The sequence below is a fragment of the Rhipicephalus sanguineus genome, chromosome 1 (genome assembly GCF_013339695.2).
Source record: "Rhipicephalus sanguineus isolate Rsan-2018 chromosome 1, BIME_Rsan_1.4, whole genome shotgun sequence".
NCBI lineage: Eukaryota > Metazoa > Arthropoda > Arachnida > Ixodida > Ixodidae > Rhipicephalus > Rhipicephalus sanguineus.
Genome location: NC_051176.1, coordinates 94,995,755 through 95,010,806, shown reverse-complemented (window position 1 = coordinate 95,010,806; position 15,052 = coordinate 94,995,755). Strand labels below are relative to the sequence as shown.

General features: G+C 44.3%; 1 protein-coding gene across 1 annotated transcript in view; it reads left to right on the top strand.

Moving 5' to 3' along the window:
- Window positions 1–9,169, top strand: part of LOC119394226 (nose resistant to fluoxetine protein 6) — a 48,279-nt gene extending 39,110 nt beyond the window's left edge. The window contains exons 12-13 of the mRNA XM_037661516.2: window positions 4,067–4,187; window positions 8,972–9,169. Coding sequence (XP_037517444.2) covers window positions 4,067–4,187; window positions 8,972–9,169 — 319 coding nt within the window. The remainder of the gene's footprint in view (window positions 1–4,066; window positions 4,188–8,971) is intronic.
- The last annotated feature ends 5,883 nt before the right edge of the window (window positions 9,170–15,052 follow it).

Sequence of the window (15,052 nt, the reverse complement as noted above, 5' to 3'; positions counted from 1 at the left end):
ACTGTACAAAGAATGAAATAGGAAGCCAACTCCGAAAACCTGCAAGTCCTCGACTAGGTCGTGGATCCACGGTGAGAATATGAAAAGGCGAAACAACAAAAATACCTTGCGGAATTTCGTCGTGTCGTTATAAAGCCGGAGCTGTCGTGAACCTCAGTAAAAAGCCTGCTAACATTAACGACTTTATCTCTGCGTTATTGACCATAATGCACATGTCTTGGGCGCAATCGTACACAAGAGAAAGTCAAGTCGTATGACGGCAAACGTAATTTAGCTAACTAACCAAACCGTTCGAACGAAATATAAGTGCCGATTGTAACGTTGCGCTGACCTAACGCACTGCCAACTAAGGCGAAACTTCGCGCTCCCGATATCATCAATTGCCGAGCCGTTAGCTGCCAGCCGTATAGACAGGCTACGTGGCGCCCCTGTGCAGACAGCAAGAGGCATTGACCTTTATGTTGTTGACAAACGGGCGTGCACGCGGTTTGGCTACGTGCTCGAGTCCATGCGCGGCCCGTTTTCATCCCCGCCAGCTGTGAGCGCGCAGCCTACGTCATTGTTGCGTCACACTTATCACGTTCTTCTTTTTGCGCAGTGCGTGCGAAATACGTGTGGATTACATCGCCTTCGGCCCGGTCGCTGCCTAACCGCGATCCGAGCGGGCAGACACGCGCAGACGCCGATACCATCGGCCGCATTCACGACCAGCGACTAGTTTTCTTGTTGCTGCAATTGCACAGATGGGGCACGAGGGGAGGCGGGGCGTTTCCGCACTGCAGCGTTGGCGACTGCGCACTGTATCGGCCACGGTCGGCCTTAACAGTCTCTCTTAAAAGGTGGTTATCCGGCGCTCATCTTGTAACGTTGCCGCGTTAGAGTTAACCTTGAGATACTTTTCCAATCCAATTGCAGCGCTTATGTTTACAAACTATCTCTGTGGCAGCGCAGACAACTTCACTGTAAGCGTGACAGCGCCGCTTTCATTATTTTATTCATTATCCGCGCGTATGCTTTTACTCATAGCAAAAAGGTTAGATGTTTATTTAGATAGCTTCGGCACGCGGAAATTAGAAAGTGTGTTAAAACGTTCCAACGTTATTAAGTTGCACCTCGAAGTGCAATTACGCCGCCAGAACGCATAATTCTGAAGTAAACTGAAATAAACGGTATGCCCCTTCGGTAACAGTGCAGGTGTTGCGAGTACGTGACTTGCTTTTGCAATTTGTATGCAGTGATTGTAAAGTAAACGAACAATACGGGCTTCACGTGAATTGTCTGTTATTTAAGCTATTCTATTATTTTTATTATATGATGTTTAGGAGATGTTGGCGCTTTTGTATAGCGCCGGCTACCCCTTTTCACAGATAATGGGACATGTGAAACTAACAGCCATGAAGAGAAAAAAGAAATACGCAAAAGAGCAGCGAGGCCGAGTTACTCCGTTCATCTTTTATACGCTCAGTATTGCTGCGCATTGCGAACGGTGCTGTCATCTCGATGGGGTGTTTGATGCACTACATTCTGTCAATTGTGGCGAAAGAACAGCTACATTTATTCCCCTTATAGCGCCTGTAGCTAACATTTAACTCCTGAATCTGCTTTCGAATCACGACGAATCGCCTTAGAAATACATAAACCATCATATTACCACTGTAACTCACTTTGAACATGAGTGTAATATTACGCAACTTTCGCACTTTTATCGAATTTTCATCATGATTCGAGATTGAATGCGATGTGGTGTTTGCTTTCGGCTTTTGTGCTATTCAGACGTCGATATTTCACGTGTTATCTACGCTAACTGTGTGTTGCTCTTGCGCCAATCAATAGATTTTTTAATGGAAGGCTTGCATTACTTTTAATAATATTGACATCTTTGAGATGTAGACGACTACATTTTTAGGCTACTGCTTTCAGCAACACTTCTCGTGAAATACAAGTGTCGAAAATGTTGTGCACGGTTAAATGGACATGTAAGGGCCTTTTTCTTTAATTGAATGACTCATTACCTCTTAAATAGCACAGCCTAAAAATTGGACATACTATAAAACAGTTACCGCTAACTTATTTGCACAGCAATGGCGGCTCGCAGACAGTGCAAGTTGACCACAATTTGCAAGTTGTAATCAACGGCGCTTCAGCGACCAAGTCCTAACTTTGTTAATTGCGCTAGGACAAAACATCAGTTTCTACGATGATTTAAAAGCAGCGTACGAAAAAGATTTTCAGAATACTTTGCCAAAGTTAACTCACTCGTTTATTCTTCTTTGTGCGTTTGTGTGTGCGTGTTTCTCACTTGCTTTAACACAATGTGCAGTTCTGAATTTTCCCACATACGCACGTATAAGTATTGTGTTATAGCCAGCGGCTGTCTAACTTACTGCTTTCATACATGCATATAATTTCGTGTTTACAATTACTGTTCAATATTCAACTTTTAATTTCATTTTAACGAGATTTATTCGCTAGTTTTACAGAGAGCACGTACATTTCGGTCACTTGAAATGCTGCCTGGAGCACGAACCCACTGTCAGGGTTTGTTGTTTCAGCCGTTTTTTTGCAATCTTTTGTAATGAATTGTATTGAAAGATGCACTGAATTAAATAAAGCATGTATAGCTGCATCAGTAAATTTCCGTTCAAATTAATAAAACAACCATTTCGTGCCGTCAAAAGAAGCTTGGTGCGCTTGGAAAGACACGCCCTCGCCTTAAAAAAAACAAAAAAACACGAGGCAGGTAGCAGCACCTCGTAAAAGTATCCGCGTGGAGCTTTAGCAACGTCACGCAACTTGACGGCGTTTCCTGAGGCTTAGTTCACTGATTTTTTTCGTCGCAGAATATCGCCTAGATTTTACTCTAAATGAGCTAAAGGCTAAACGCAGAACATTTCACAACGTTTTACTGGACCGAAACGCCCCGAAATGTAGAAAGTACTTCGCAATCCGGGCAACCTCACTGATGGGCAACCTTGGTTTTGACGCGAATTTCAAAAATTTAAACATTTGACCTTAATTTTTGTATTTCAATTATCTACTTGCTGCCGCAAAATCAACGAAAGTGAACGTTGTCAGAAATGAACAAGTGTTTTAATTAAGTGTTGTCCTTTAAAGACAAGATTAAGCGTTTAAATTTGTTAATTTAATTTGTGATGGCGCAAGGGCAGCGATACCTCGTGAGCCAAGGTAGGGCCCAACACAAGGAAAGAAACGATCACCTAAAGTAGCATTATTTTTATTTTCTAACTTTTTAAGTTGCCGCCTTCATGCAACCCAAGCGTCCTTCCCGCGGGATACTGAGTTACTATTTTAGTCTCCAGTAAGTACTGATCACACCCTTCACTTAGACGACGATTTTTTGCTGTTTTTTTTTCTTAGGCTGCTTCTATTATACTTAAAGCAAGGTCTTGTAATCGTCTTACAGCGTACAGGTTAAGGCACCCTTAACCAATTTTGATACTCGGCTTGACCTTACCTGGCGTCTAACTTGCTTTATCTTGGTTACATTTCGTCTTAGTGCACGCGACACTTCAGTGCATGCTAACGAACGATGCAGAAAGTACTGCAGGCGCCTTTGTAATTGCCCCGCTTTCCGTGCGGTATCGTTCAAGGCAGGATCGCGCTCTGGATGTCGATCCCAGCTGATAGAAAGAAAAGGAACGTAAATGCAGCATAACGTTGCGTATAAAAGATGCCTTCCGCAGATAACTGCATCTGCTTTTGCTCTCGCCTACTGCACAGAAAGTGCAGCGTGCTAACCTTGGTCCTTGGTCGCAAAGGAGTCCAGAAGGCTGCAGTGTAATAGGCAATGCTAGTCGCATACGAGTATTACGCACTGGCTTGTGCAGCATTCTTACGTACGCGATTGTCGCCTGGGGGCCATTGTTTTCTAACCGGTTGCATAACGGCACTTTTTCTAATTGATTATGTGTGTTCTTGGGTTTGTTTCTGGGTTGAGCTTTCAGCTCTCTACACGTAAGGTTATTACGAGTGCTGTTTTTTGTAGGGCATATTGCGAAATCTATGCGTTTTCATTACCTGGCTACACGATTCTTTTACCTTACAGAATGCTCGAGGACACTTTGGACAACTATTATGTGATGCCGTTCTACCACGCCGTTGCTTACTTTTCCGGATGTATCACATATTTCCTGATGATTAATTACAAAGAGCAACGTCTTTCAAAGGCAAGTGCATTACTAACGAGTCGTAAAGCCTCACTGATTGACACATCACCAAACAAGAAGCTGTGGCAAATAATGAAGATCCCCGTTAATGAACTTGATCTTAACTAAAAGTGACGTAGACTACCATTGTACTTTCTATGATAGATATTTAGCTACTGGTGCTACGTTCTAAATTTTAACGCAATTTTTAAATATCTGCGTGCGCCCAAAAGAACAATTATGATCGTTGAGCTCTGTTACTGCAGAAGTGGACCTCTCGTGCATGGCCAATCGGAATGCACATGTCAAACAATTAAGAGAGCTTTACTACTTATCTTTCTGAGTAACCACTTTATAGAGTAGGGGTGTTTAAATGCAAAACTTTTAACTTCGAAGAGATTTCGAATAATGAAAACCAAGTCTGAAACGAATCATTTTCAATATTTTGGAATAAGAATAGTACAATTACTGAATTTTACAAAAAAAAAATCTTTTTTTTTCACGAACCAGTCCCGAAAAAGTAGGTTTATTGTACAGCAAAATATTATGCAGGAAATTTATGCATTGTGCAACTCTATTAGCTGATAGTATCACATAGGCTGTTATTTAATGTTGCCATGAAGGATGGATAGTTGTTAGTTATGTTCTGCAATCAGTGACACTGTTTTGCATGTAACGATTCCTCCACACAACGAAATCAGCCGATCACTAGACACGCTAGTGCTGCTGTCTTAATCTTGTCGTCACAGCTTAATCCACTAAGCAGGCGTTCTCAATTGGAAAGAGCAGCGACAACTGATATCCATGATGTTCATTGCAGGTGCTTCATCTTGGAATAACCCAGAATAATGATGGGTTTCCTAGCTTTTAGACATTTCTTTGGCCACCATCGATTTCTTACCAGCTTTATTTTTTAAAACACGTTTTTCGAATATTTGGAAAACCGGAAGTAAATGCTGACCGGAACTGCTTACAAAAACATACAAATATACTGAGTAGTTTTATTGCAATAGCAATTATATGGACACTCTCAACGGGTTTTTGGCGTCGCCGTCGCCGTCGCCGTCATGTTCTGTACACATTACAAATCGATAACATCGCCCCGCGCATCGTATGTTTACCTGTGAGTAAAAGCGCCAGAGCGCTGGCGACGAACGTGGCTGAAGCAGAGATGAAACAAGCCGGCCCATCTCCGTCGCACAGAGGGCGCGTGCGATAACATCAGCCCGCGTGCGAGGCCTGCCGTCGACTGCTCCTCAAGCACAGAGGAAACGCCCCACCCGTCTTGAAAGAGCATGAAGGGACGCCGGGGAGAGGGGAAGAGCTGTGTCGCTTGAGCAGCAACTGTGAACTTTCATCATAAGGGCGCGATCGCGGTCGCTCTCGCGCGCGCTATCTCGGCAGGCATCAGCGAACGGCTCGTATACCCTTCTACGTCCTGTTCTCTCCATGCGAAGACTGCAAGAAAGCCGCTTCTCTCCCTGGAGCTGCCGTAGTCTCTTACACCAGCGTTTTGTAGAGTTACGCGAGATCGGATCCAAAAGCGTTAGCTGCTGGCCTTACTTCGTTTGACATTACAATTTATCGCTATCACATACATTGCTTCGCCCTTGTTGCGAAACCGTGATTTTTTTTTCATTAAGCACGTGGCACGGTTCCTCTCGACCAAGACATAAGAACACGGAATGGCTTTCCACAATGGAAACTATATGTGGCGTTACTTTTCTAAAAGAGCCAAATCTTTAAGTGAAACTCGGGAAAACGCAGTTGTTTGGTACTGACAATATGGTCGGGCCTGCTGAGCTGCTCCAACAATTTTTCGCCAGTGTGCTCCTGTCACGGAAATACTTCGGCCCTATATTGCGGCTGAAATCTATATAGATCATTGTCGTCAGTATTCAAAAGTAAATTTGGATTTGGCTCTTATAGGTGGCAACATTTCCTCTGGGCTTGAATTGGCTACGGAAAAGTAGTCTAAATGGCACCTAATTAACGAGACAGCAATATTTTCCGATAAAATTAACGCCATCTTGTGCTTTCGTCGGTGTCGTCCTTTGTTGCATGGGCGTAATGACGATGACTAGACCTGTAGAGCGAGTGGTCCTTCCAATTAACAGACGCATCAATCTGGCCTGTTGGCAGCGGTTTCTTGTACTTAACATCTTTTGAAGGCTTCCGGAATATGCTTCACCTCTACTCCTTCTTCTATTTAGCTTTTTAGCTCGTTTTGTGCGCACCCTTTAAGATAACTTCTTCTTCTTCTTCAAGGTGTTCCATAACCTCATTTCCGTTGTCTTCCTTTTCAAACATACCGCCTTCGAGCGAAAGAAGTATATGATACTGTAGCGTAAAAACTCGAAAAGAAACACTAACAGGCAGGCAGGAGCAGGAAAGTCGGCACCTTACTCTTTCAGTTCGAGTTTTGCCCTACAATATCATGTCGTTCATGAAGTACGAACTTGCGCAAGAAAAATCAAATTTGGAGCGAAAGCACGATAACAAAGCAACCAGGTCACAAATGAAACAGATTAGATGTGGCCACGTTGGTTGTTTTGGTCACAATAGTAGTTGCAGCGCTATTTAATGAATTTGGTTCAGTTTATAATTCAAACAGGTGCAAGATTTGGCTCGCTTTCGATTCGAAACTGATTATTTGAGGCCACGTTACAATACGGAATCGCCCCATTTTGTTTACAAACGTTTTAAACGTGAAAGACACTTAGGCGTGCTTTCCGTGCCCATGAAATTTATCCCAGTTTCGGTTTCTGGATTTGGATCGTTCAGAAAAAAAGAACGCCACATATGTTTGCATGCTCCATCAATCAACTTACAGCTGCGAGTGTACTCTAGTGTCGCCGTTCCTTCCTTTCTTGAGTCCGTGCCTGTTAGTGCACCTATTCACGCACGACGTTGCATGGCACAACCGCCTGGCGACCCGACACAGTACTATCTGACGTCACGCTCACTGTTGCCAGCGCGTTTTATCGCTGAAGCGGGGTTTTCAAAAAGTACTGAATTTGATATTATTCCATGAATAATTACGGGCCTGCCATATTCCTCCAAGCTGGCACGCGCTTTCTTCTAAGACCACTTGTTTTCCTTTTTGCAACGACTGGACAATGCCTTTAAATAATAATTGTTGAGGTTTTACGCCCAAGAACCCCGACATGATTATGAGGGGCGCCGTAGTGGAGGGCTACGGAAATTTTGACCACCTGGGTTTCTTTAACGTGCACCTAAATCTAAGTGCACGGGCCACTAACGTTTCGGACGATCCCTTTAAGTAGAAGAGAAGCTTTTAGTGGGCAAAACGCTTCAAAATACGGTGGTACGAGTCTATGTGATGTTCGATACCTGAAACAGATTAACAAGCACCACAATAGCGTGATAGCGAAGCGGCTATTATGTACAGCGTCAAACTGCACACTGCTGGATATCGGCAGTTTTCATTTTCTTCACCTGATGCTGCTCTGATGGGAACGCGGTCTAATGGAAATGTCACACGGGTTCAGCAAACTCAATTTTTTCTGTAGTTCGCAATAGCGACAGTATATTTCTTTCTCTTATCTCGACCACAGATTAAGCTGATGTGAAATCTTGCTTGAACAAATTTTCCGCACACGAGGCTTCAAGTTACTACGTGGTTATTTAAGAATCAACGAAGGCTTCACACTTCGTTTCGTTTTGGACAGCCTGCTTTTGAAAGAGGCAATTATGAAGCATCGTACGCTAGAAAAATTACGGGAAGAGCAGATATATTATTTTTTCTCCGCGTACTAAGTGCAGATTGAACGTAGGTTCCGTATCTCGCTTTAAAAATGACAGTAATGTTTTAGAGAGTAGAAGTAGGGGGGAAAAAGTGCACACAGTAATAACAGCTACGTCGCTTCATAGGCATTATAGCAACCGCGGGCCTTTACTGGCCGCTAATTTCTCCGTAGTGGCGGTCAAGGCATGTTACAATCGCTTTGCGATGGTCTCTTTGGGGCGAGATTCCACTAAGCGAAAGTTCCATTAAAGGACAAAAGAGAGGTATTAACACCAAGCAGGTCAGCCATGTTCGTAATAATCGAACTCCTTCGTGAACGTGTGCCACGCGACCTAGCTTACCACACCTCGACCGTTCAAATGTCATTTAGTAAGGGCCAGCGGGTACGCACGCAGTTGCAGTGCCGAGGAAGTGGCCGTATGTGTCATTTCCACAACCTTAACCTCGTTCTGGGACTAGCGTGTAGTTAGCAGTGCTTGTGTTAATACAGGCAAGCACAAGCAACGTCTCAATAAACTTTTCCGCGTACGTGCCTGCAAGCATGTACGCAACCTATGTATACTCGTGATGTGTCGGCCGCTGCCAGCTCCAAAGTAGAAACGTTGGTGGCGTGCCTTGAGCTAGGCTACGGAAGTTATTCATTATTATTAGTAGTAGTAGTATTATTAGTATTACTATTATTGTTACGTGCAAGTGTAATGGTGTGTGCAGGTAAATTGCTGATTAAGGTGCGGAATTATTTTCTGGGAAAGAACCAGGGATGCCAGGTTTAGCTATATTGTGCCAATTAAGCTACTTTTTTAGGCTAGTGGCGGCAGAAAAAAACACTTGCCTACTTCGATTATTTAGCTTATTTCAACTGAATGAGAAAGTAGCCAAGTAGCTAGGTCGTTTTTCCTGCAAATTTGCCTAATTAGCGCAGACTAACAAAACCTGGCAACCCTGATAAAAACAGTGGTACTCCACCGCATACTCCAACATTATTCGCATTTGCTTCTAACAATTACTTCACTTTTCTGCATCTGTACTATCTCAGGTATTGCAGGTAATTGCGTGGTGCTTGTCGCTGGCCTCCGGCCTGTGCTGCCTGTTCATGAAGATTGGTTGGTATCAGCAGCGGAACCCAACGACGGAGACGGGGAAGCTGTTCGCTGCGTTCTTCGACCGCATCCTGTGGTCCCTGTGCGTCTCGTGGGTTACATTTGCCTGCTCGACGGCGAGGGGAGGCAAGTAGATGGACAGCACACCTCGGGATCTTGCGGAGAGACAAATAAAAAAAAAACGCTTGTTCATATAAAGGCTCTTGGCCGTACTTGCAGTCAATCGTAGTACTGAGCGAGCTAAACAGCCCATCGGTGCAATTATATCGCAGTGTATGGATTAGATCATGAAGCCTCCGTAGAGCTTATGATGCGATGCTGTGCATTGAGACTATCAATGTGAATGGCACGGAGACGGTGCACTTTCCGCAGGTGACAATAACAAGCTGAGGCCAACCAGATAAATATCATATTGGGATGCTGGTGTGTTTCCACTAAATGTTTTGTTACGGTGAGAGCCCCTAAATTCTTAGTTAGGGAGGGAGTTTTAGGAAAAGTGACCAATGGGCTTCTTCTTGAAGTTGACTTTCTTGCGTGCCTTGATGGCTGCCTACTTTGCAAGGACTGTGCAGCATGTTGTGTGCGTCCGTGTTACGCCTTTCTTCCATGCTGTAGTTCGCGTTACGAAACACTCCGACGCGCGGTGTCATGCCGCGGCCGCGGTCGAGTGTTTTCGCGCGCGCAGTTTTCGAAAGTCTGTAAACACGGTGACCACCACTTAGCCCTCAACAAGTGCGCGCTGTCGCTTACATACCCGTACGTGCAGCTCACTCTCCTAGGATCAGTCAGAAGCAGCACCGCTTCGAAAATTTCCGACAAGTCCGAATTCTTCCGCACCGGACAGCTTTCTGCGGCCGTTGTAATCGTATAGGCATCTCGCAGCATGTGAAACAGGCTTGGTCATGTGTGTGTTACCTAAACAAAAAACACACAAGGCATGGATAATTAATACTTCTTCATGCCTACTCATTTCCAACAAGGATATTTAAGTATTATGAAGATATCCTATGTTCAACACATTTCTTAGAACTTCATGAGTTGTGAACTTCTCTTTAAATAACACAAGGTTTGCATCGCAAGGCAACTCCCTGTTGCCTTTATGCAGTACTTATTACATAATGATGACATCCTCTCTTGTCGCGCTTAAACTTTGAGGCAATCAGGCATACGACATTAAATCCTCCTCTAAATTGTACTTACGTATCAACTAAAAAATATTCACTATGCCATTAACATTGTAATTCTGCTTTTTGGTAGCCTGACTTGCGTTTGTAACTTTTTTCTTTTTTTGTGTGTGTGTTCTCACTCAGTTTATTATTGTTTGCTTATTCTGCTTACATATTGTCTGCCCTCTGTTACAATTTTTATTGTAAAAATTTTATCAAGGCTCTCGTTGCATTATATGACTGTTAAACAGCTGTCTATATAATTCATTGCAGCGAATTGTATGAACGAACGATAAACTTAAACTGAAACTGAAGTGACGTTTAAGGCCGTAAATTGTTTCTCTTGTTCGCTAAGGAGAAACGAAGAACACAGATAGTCTTCAATGATTATTGCATGCGCAGGCTGGCTGGACGCATTCCTGTCGTGGGGTGCCTTCGCACCTCTGAGTCGCCTGTCGTTCGGAGTCTACCTGGTGCATTCACCGTTTTTTCTTCTCACCTTCCACATCTCAAGAGAACGCATCTACTTCTCGCATTTCTTCATTGTAAGGCAAAAGGCATTGCACATGCTCCTGTTTTATTTTGCCTAAAGGGCTACCCCATCCTCTTATAATTTCCTTCACTGTTTCCTTTTACCTCGGATACTTGTTTTCAGCTGAATCGACAATACAGCTGTGCCTTCAACCGCAACAATGCCTCGGTCAGCAGAGCGTTCAAAATTTTAATACACTAGCATTTAACGCCTTTGTGCATTCATGATCGATATTGCGCATACGACGGGAGGGGAAAGCTTATTACACTCTGTAAGATATCCCATTCGACATGTACATTGACCGATGTTGATGTTCGGCCTTGTTGGTTTGACATAATGACTCCAAAGCTCTTGAAGGACGAGGCCGAGGTTGTGTTCTTCCTCGTATTCGGCCTTCAAGCGCTTCGCAGTCATTACGACATCTACAGCTTGCGCCGACTGAAAATGTTTCTTTTCTCAGACACAACGCCACGAGATGCTACGATCACAATATAGCGTAGTAAAATTCAGCGAGCGGCGCAAATATAACAGCAAGAAAAAGAAGAAATTTCTAATGAATGCCACAGTAGTTTGCTTGCTGGTAGGCTCACCATTCTGTATCTAGATTGGTATGATGAAAAGTTTAAATGCATGCACAGCGCCCGGTAGGTACACATAAAGCTCAACTCACCACAGGACAGTACAAAACTTAATAAACGTATACCAACGAATTCAGTGTATCTGAGGTAGTTTACTATTCTCTCTGTTAAGCGATATGCGCAGGCGTAGGCTTAATGAAGGCGTAGATAATATGAACGAAAGCAGCGAAGGTTTTGCATCTCATTGAACTTAGGTGCGCATGCCCTGTGAACTTGGCTCCGTACATGGGCTGTATTCACGAACATTTTCGTTCCTAAACGTTATTTGCAGTTGGCTGGGCGCCTTCTCTCATTGGGCGATCAGGTTCGGGATTTTCCGGAATACTGGGATTTTTCTTTTCCATTCTTTTGCGTAGTGATTCGGAATGGTTATTCCGCTGCGCAGGTGACGCTCTTCTTCTCGGCCCTGGTGTGGTGCTTTTCACTCAGCTACCTGCTATTCATCGCATGCGAGGCTCCCGTCGGGCGGATCGACAAGCTGCTATTCAGTCACCACTCGCTAAAGCCGGATGTCGCTAAAATTGCGAGCGGAAATTCTTCAAACAGCGCCGCCGCAACGTGTGTCATTCCGCACAAAGGCACCGACCTCGTCTGCTGCGATTCTGGCCCGCTGCAAGGCGAAGCGTCGGAAAAGAACAAGGTCTTCATCATAATCAACGGCGACACCGTCTGTTACCGTTTGTGAATAGCGAGCAAGAAATCATGTTTTAGATGAACCTGCTGATGAGCGTTTATAAAGCCGGATTGCATTGTGAGTTACAGTTAAGAGGACAGCTCAGGGTCCCTCTCAAAAGATTGTGAGCAACTGGAGTCATATAGAAATGTTTCCCGGACGCCTACGGAGACTTCTGCAGTACTTAGGTTGATGTACAGTTTTCAGGGATTGTAGCAACAGTGATGTCCTTCCTAGTAAGCTATTAATCACACGGGGTTCCAGCAGAAGCCCTTTTAAAAACACAGCGACAGTTCATGCTGATGATGTACTTACGTATATTTAATAGAATTTGCGACATCAATGTAGTGTTGGCTACCGCTGCTTCTTCCATGAATAGATGTTAAAGGTGAAACGCAGTTTTTTTTAACGTAGGCATAAAATTTATGCGGAAGTAAGAGCAAAGAAAAAAAAACGTTAACGCACACTTATCCAGACTGCGACACAACAGTAAGGACAATACAGCGATCTTAAGCAGAAACTATCGAACGAACTATGAGAAGAAAACGGACCTCTTACTGCATAAGCTGCAGTACAAATAAAGGACTCTGCAACGGAGCAAAATAAAGGTTTTATACACCAGATTAATGCACCCGACAAAACCGCAATCCTAATCGTTCATAATCGTATCAAAGCGTGCTTTCTCATGGCTCTTGTTTAGCACGCAACCAATATTGTATGAAAAATAAGTTCTACAACTGCTACGTTAAGAACAGGCTCGCAGGGTGACATGTGCAAGGCATCAATAAAAGTGCTCGGGAGACGAATCCTATGTCTGCCTATGGCATCGTGATTCGGAAGGCCATTGATCAAGCTCACCTGCAGCTGGATTCCACTGGTTTACTTCTGGCGATGTCTCTGCCTAAAGGACTAATCTTAGGGCAACTGACCTATAATGTTGCTCATTTCTTTGTGTAACCATGGTGATTTGCCACGCGGCAGTTTTTAATCCGTAATTTTCGTGCATCCTCAACGTTGGCCTACCGTCGGCGCTCTTCGGATTACTCGACCATGTTTCCGAAGCACATTAATTGGCGGCAGTGTTTTGCCTTCCACAGAGTTTCAGTTTTACTTGTGCGTTCATTCACTGGTGAGGAACACTGAGAAGGCACAGGTAGGAGTAGGATGTATACGTTTACAACTTGACAACTTTGGCACGCTATGCGTATAGCCCGAGCTCCGTCCACTACCGCCGTAACCGCCGCCGCCAAAAGCAGGCCTTTGGCGCTGAGGCAACATCAGCCGCAAAGCAGAGCGATGAAGGAAAACAAGCCATGTTTGTTTGCCTTCATTAACGACGTGAAGCAAAGGCGGGCGGCGGGGTTCCCAGTAGACAACACTCATGATTCTTTGACGACCTCAACTGTACGTCATTCGTGCGAAAGGGGCCCGTTTAGCAAAGACGACATTCCTGCACATAAATGACGGCCTACTTCCCTCATCGCAATCTCGTGATCCCGACAGGCGTTGCTTAATCGAACAAAAACGACGGGCATAAAGTTACAGTGGAACTTTTTTTCTTGTTTATTTGTGGCGCTCACAGCGCTGGGGATTTTCCTACCGAGAAACGACGATTGTCAAGTGATGAACGCACAAAAAAAAATGAATTCAGAATGACGCCGCGAATCAAGAGCTAGAGAGCAGATGACATAACCGCCAGAAGAAATAGGTCCACATTTCTATGAATTGAGTGTATTGAAAGCATCGGTCCATTTTGCACACCGATAAAGTATTAGAAGCCACACTTCCTGTTTTGTGATACACATAATCCTTATCACGGAGCTTGTCGCGCTCATCCAGACCGCATGCGCCATCGGGCGTCTGAATTTACACTTACTTGAAGACTCAATTTTGCATGGCTTTATAATTTCCTGACACGCTGATCAGTTTCTTCAGTGGAGGTGACAAGCCGTATCTGAACTTGTTATTGACCTACAACTAGTCCGGGTTCTCAAAATAAATTGTACGAAAGAGGATGACGAGAACTACGGCAGATTCCACGTATTTTGGGAATCGACTTCATCCGAATTGCTTGGCCAGTAGCAGCCTACGCCGGATTTTTCGCTTTGAGCCATGCGTTACGACCGACGCCTTTATGTAAATTTAGTAGTTGTTCGCATGTCGTTGGCTTGACGGGCGCATCGACTACGCGGGCGCCTAACGGATACCTCATGGTCCTAAGTAAGGTCAGCACTCACGTTATAGCAGAGTTGTAACTTTTATCGTAACGAAGTGCATGCTACGGTCCGATGAGGGGCGTATAAAATAAGCAGCGTTCGTCTGCGTATTCTAATAGCTTGCGTAGTGAATGTTTATTGCATTGTAAAAGCGGATAGCCAATACTGCAACCACATTTGGCGTTGCCTCGACATGAGGCTAGTGTGCGTCTTTTTTTCTCCTAAGAAGTTCGAAGCACTGGCGGGCCTCTGTGGTAGATTACCTGAGTGCCATGCAGAATGCCTGGGTTCGATTCCGGCTCGGGCTGTGATTATTACTCGTTCCTTCCATCGGGAATTTTCGCTTGTCGACAACGCGGGCACCGCATTGTTGGCAACAGGAGCTCCTAAGCACTTTCACGTTAAAGGGACACTAAGGGCAAAACGATTTCTCTCATATTAGTAAAGCACTCTTTCACGAAGACGCTTAGTAAGCGAGAAAACGCGCAAAAACGAAATGTGGGTGGCGACACCACCTTGAAGTTTCCGGCGCCTACTAGGGACTACGTAGTTCCTAACTCGTAAAAATGAACTGCATTGTCCTCTGAGGGTGCCATAGACAACATACCAAGTTTGGGGTAATTTTGTTGAGGCAATGGTGCCAAAATACGATAAATACACTTTGAAATCCCTGACGTCACGCGGGGAGATTTCGGCGCGAAATTTAAAAATTAAACTTCGAACTTTATTTTCTCCTCTTTTGTTAAACCTATGATGGTTAAATTAACGACATTAGAGTTGTCAGAGCAAAAT